The 2,617-nt window shown below is 43.3% G+C and overlaps 1 protein-coding gene across 1 annotated transcript in view; it reads left to right on the top strand.

Annotated features, from left to right (window-relative positions):
• GLG1 (golgi glycoprotein 1) overlaps positions 1–2,617 on the top strand; it is a gene marked incomplete at its 5' end in the record, with an annotated part of 114,307 nt that overhangs the window by 38,326 nt on the left and 73,364 nt on the right. Inside the window, one exon of the mRNA XM_014518313.2 lies at positions 77–109. Within this exon, the coding sequence (XP_014373799.1) occupies positions 77–109 (33 nt within the window). The remainder of the gene's footprint in view (positions 1–76; positions 110–2,617) is intronic.

Consider the following 2,617-nt stretch of genomic DNA (forward strand, 5'->3'; position numbering starts at 1 on the left):
CCCCCCCCAAGATTTTGCAGATTTAACATTAGATCTGGACTAACATCCTTTTCTTTTTCCTTTCCCTTCACTGCAGCCTGACAATGAAATCTCTTCAGAATGTAACCACGTAAGTATTGCCTCATTTTCTTTCATTTGTAACTAGCTATTATATTTCTTCTCCCCAAGGCACTAAGGGGCTAATGTGATTATGGGTAATGGAAGAAAACGTGTTCCCTTTTAATCCCCATATAATCTGAGTTTTTCTGATAGGGAATCTCACTTCTCTACTCTCAGCAGCAAAGGGAGAAACTCACTGAGCTTAATGAAATGGCACAAAGTTCATTAAATTCTACTTTTATTGCTTTGATATGGGGAAGAATGGGTCAGCTAAATACTTTTTTGCCCTATACCCTTGCTCTGTGTGGCATTACATGCAGGATGAATGAGATTAGCAAAAAGGCCCTGTTGAAAGAGCCAGAGATGCAAATGCAGCATAAAATAAATGCTTAGAGGTTACTAGATAACCCGAATAGTTTCACTGTTAAACAAAACTCAGTAGGTTTTACTGATCTAGTTTGTGTCACAACCCAGTGATTTTTTTGGTGCCTCGGCACGATGGAATTTTCCCACCACATGAGAGCCTCTTGCACAGCAAAGGTGTTTTGTTGCAACAGAAAAACCTCGGTGCAAGAGAGTTCCCGCCATTTGAATGCAAATTTGTGTCCCGCTATTGGCCAGTTCTAAATTATTCCTATGTGGCGGCTAGTAATTGGCTTGCTAGCCGTTTAAAATTTCGTGCGACTTCCGCCCAAGTCGGAGAACTTTGAGCACGCTGCAGAGTGCCTCTAAAGAGATCTGACTTGCGGCTGAGCTGATCGATAGACTGATTACCTATCGATTCTTCTCCCCGTCGCCGAGCTCAATCCTCGACGTACCCTTTCCCCGCCGGCTTAATTTGTGGACGGATTAGCTGGCCTGAGCCTTGCCAGCTGGAACAACTCGCATAGTTGTTCAAACGACCGGACTGTCTGTGTCGCGGCTACAAGCGGCGTAAGTAAAGTTTTTGCAACCATTAAGCTTTGTCTGCCTCTCCATTCACCAGCCCGCCCAGCGAACGAGTAATTTCTAAAATCACCTCGAGTTGGCTCCGGCCGTCCGAGACAGTTTGCATTGGTGAAATCGGTGAGATCGAATAGCTTGTAAAATAGTACAGCTGTTGTTATTGAACAGTTGTTTTTGACTTCCTGAAACATCGGGTCCAGATAAGGATGATTCAAGTGTCCTGAAAGAACCATGTGGTGAACTGACGCTTCCTTTGTGAAATAGGAATGTTCCTCAAAGGCCTATTGGTGTTATCCCTCAGGTGTATTCTGAAAGAAAGTGCAAGCTGGAAATTCTAAGCATACAGACTTGTGAGGCCAAGACCTCAGATCCATCAGTTTAAAAACCTAAGATACTTAACCACCCCAAGCCACCCCCAAGTCTCCCCAGAAATCAAAGGAGTCGTGCCTTAGTTTGTCTGAATTGGAACTGCAGTCTAGTTTGGATCTACCGCTTTGTCAGCCTTAAAATACTTAATTGTTTTACGAATGCAGAGAAGAGGGTATGGTTCCAAGAGGAGTCCTCATTAGGGCCCAGTACATAGGAGCATGGGTGAGGGCACCATAGTTTGTGTGTGTGCACATGCACAAGAGTCCATCTCACCCTTTCCAAAAAGTCCTCTCATCTTTGTTTCACTTTTTTGAGTGCTGGCAAAGAAAAGACTTTTGTGGGACTGCTCTGCAAGAGTTGCTGCCATCACCTGAAAGTTCTGTGTGGGTCATAACACATTTTCTGCCTCATTTTTAACACATGATGTGTCTCTCTCTCTTTCTTGGTTCATGTATCAAATGGGTCTCTCTCTTGGGTCATGCATCAAAGGATAGTAAGTGTGATAGAGTATGGGCTTGACCACTGAATATCGATTTAATTAGATGTTACCAAAATAGCATTTGAAATAACAACATTTATGTGTTTTAGGCTGTTTTATAAAAAAAATATTTTTTTATGTTCATTCAAAGGCGCAGTGGGATCTAATCTTAACAGTCACACTTCTTGTTGTGTTAGATGTGCATGGCAGGAGGCATTATTGTGGAAATAGAGATCAGATCCCAATTCCATTCTCTTGCTGGTGCAGTGGGGGAGCCATGGTTGGGAGTGCCAGGGACCATGATCCTGGGCTCCCACTGCAGGTAGCAAGCAGGTAGCTATCAACAGGTAGCAAGCAGTGTGCCCATGCCTGTGTGCACCAGCAAGCTGATTTACGCTCCCAGCCCCCTGAGTTCACCAGCCCCACATTCTGTTTTAAGGTGCAGTGACAACCAGCTGCAAAATTATTACTCATACTTTGTATTATAATTTTGTGGCTTATTCCCTATTTTATTGCACCATAATTCCATGAACACGTGGCTGGGTTATTGCTATGCTGTACTGCTGCTGTTATTAGTGTAATGTCTGTCGGGGGCCTTAGACTTTGTAATTTTAAGAGAAATACAGCAGTGGTTCCTATGACTTCTGTATGGACCCAGACTAGCAGTTGTCTGTGATAATTATTGGACTCTTGTATTCATGTTTCTTTTTAAATTGGCTTCCTGCT

This window comes from Alligator sinensis, unplaced genomic scaffold (genome assembly GCF_000455745.1).
Source record: "Alligator sinensis unplaced genomic scaffold, ASM45574v1 scaffold203_1, whole genome shotgun sequence".
Lineage (NCBI taxonomy): Eukaryota > Metazoa > Chordata > Crocodylia > Alligatoridae > Alligator > Alligator sinensis.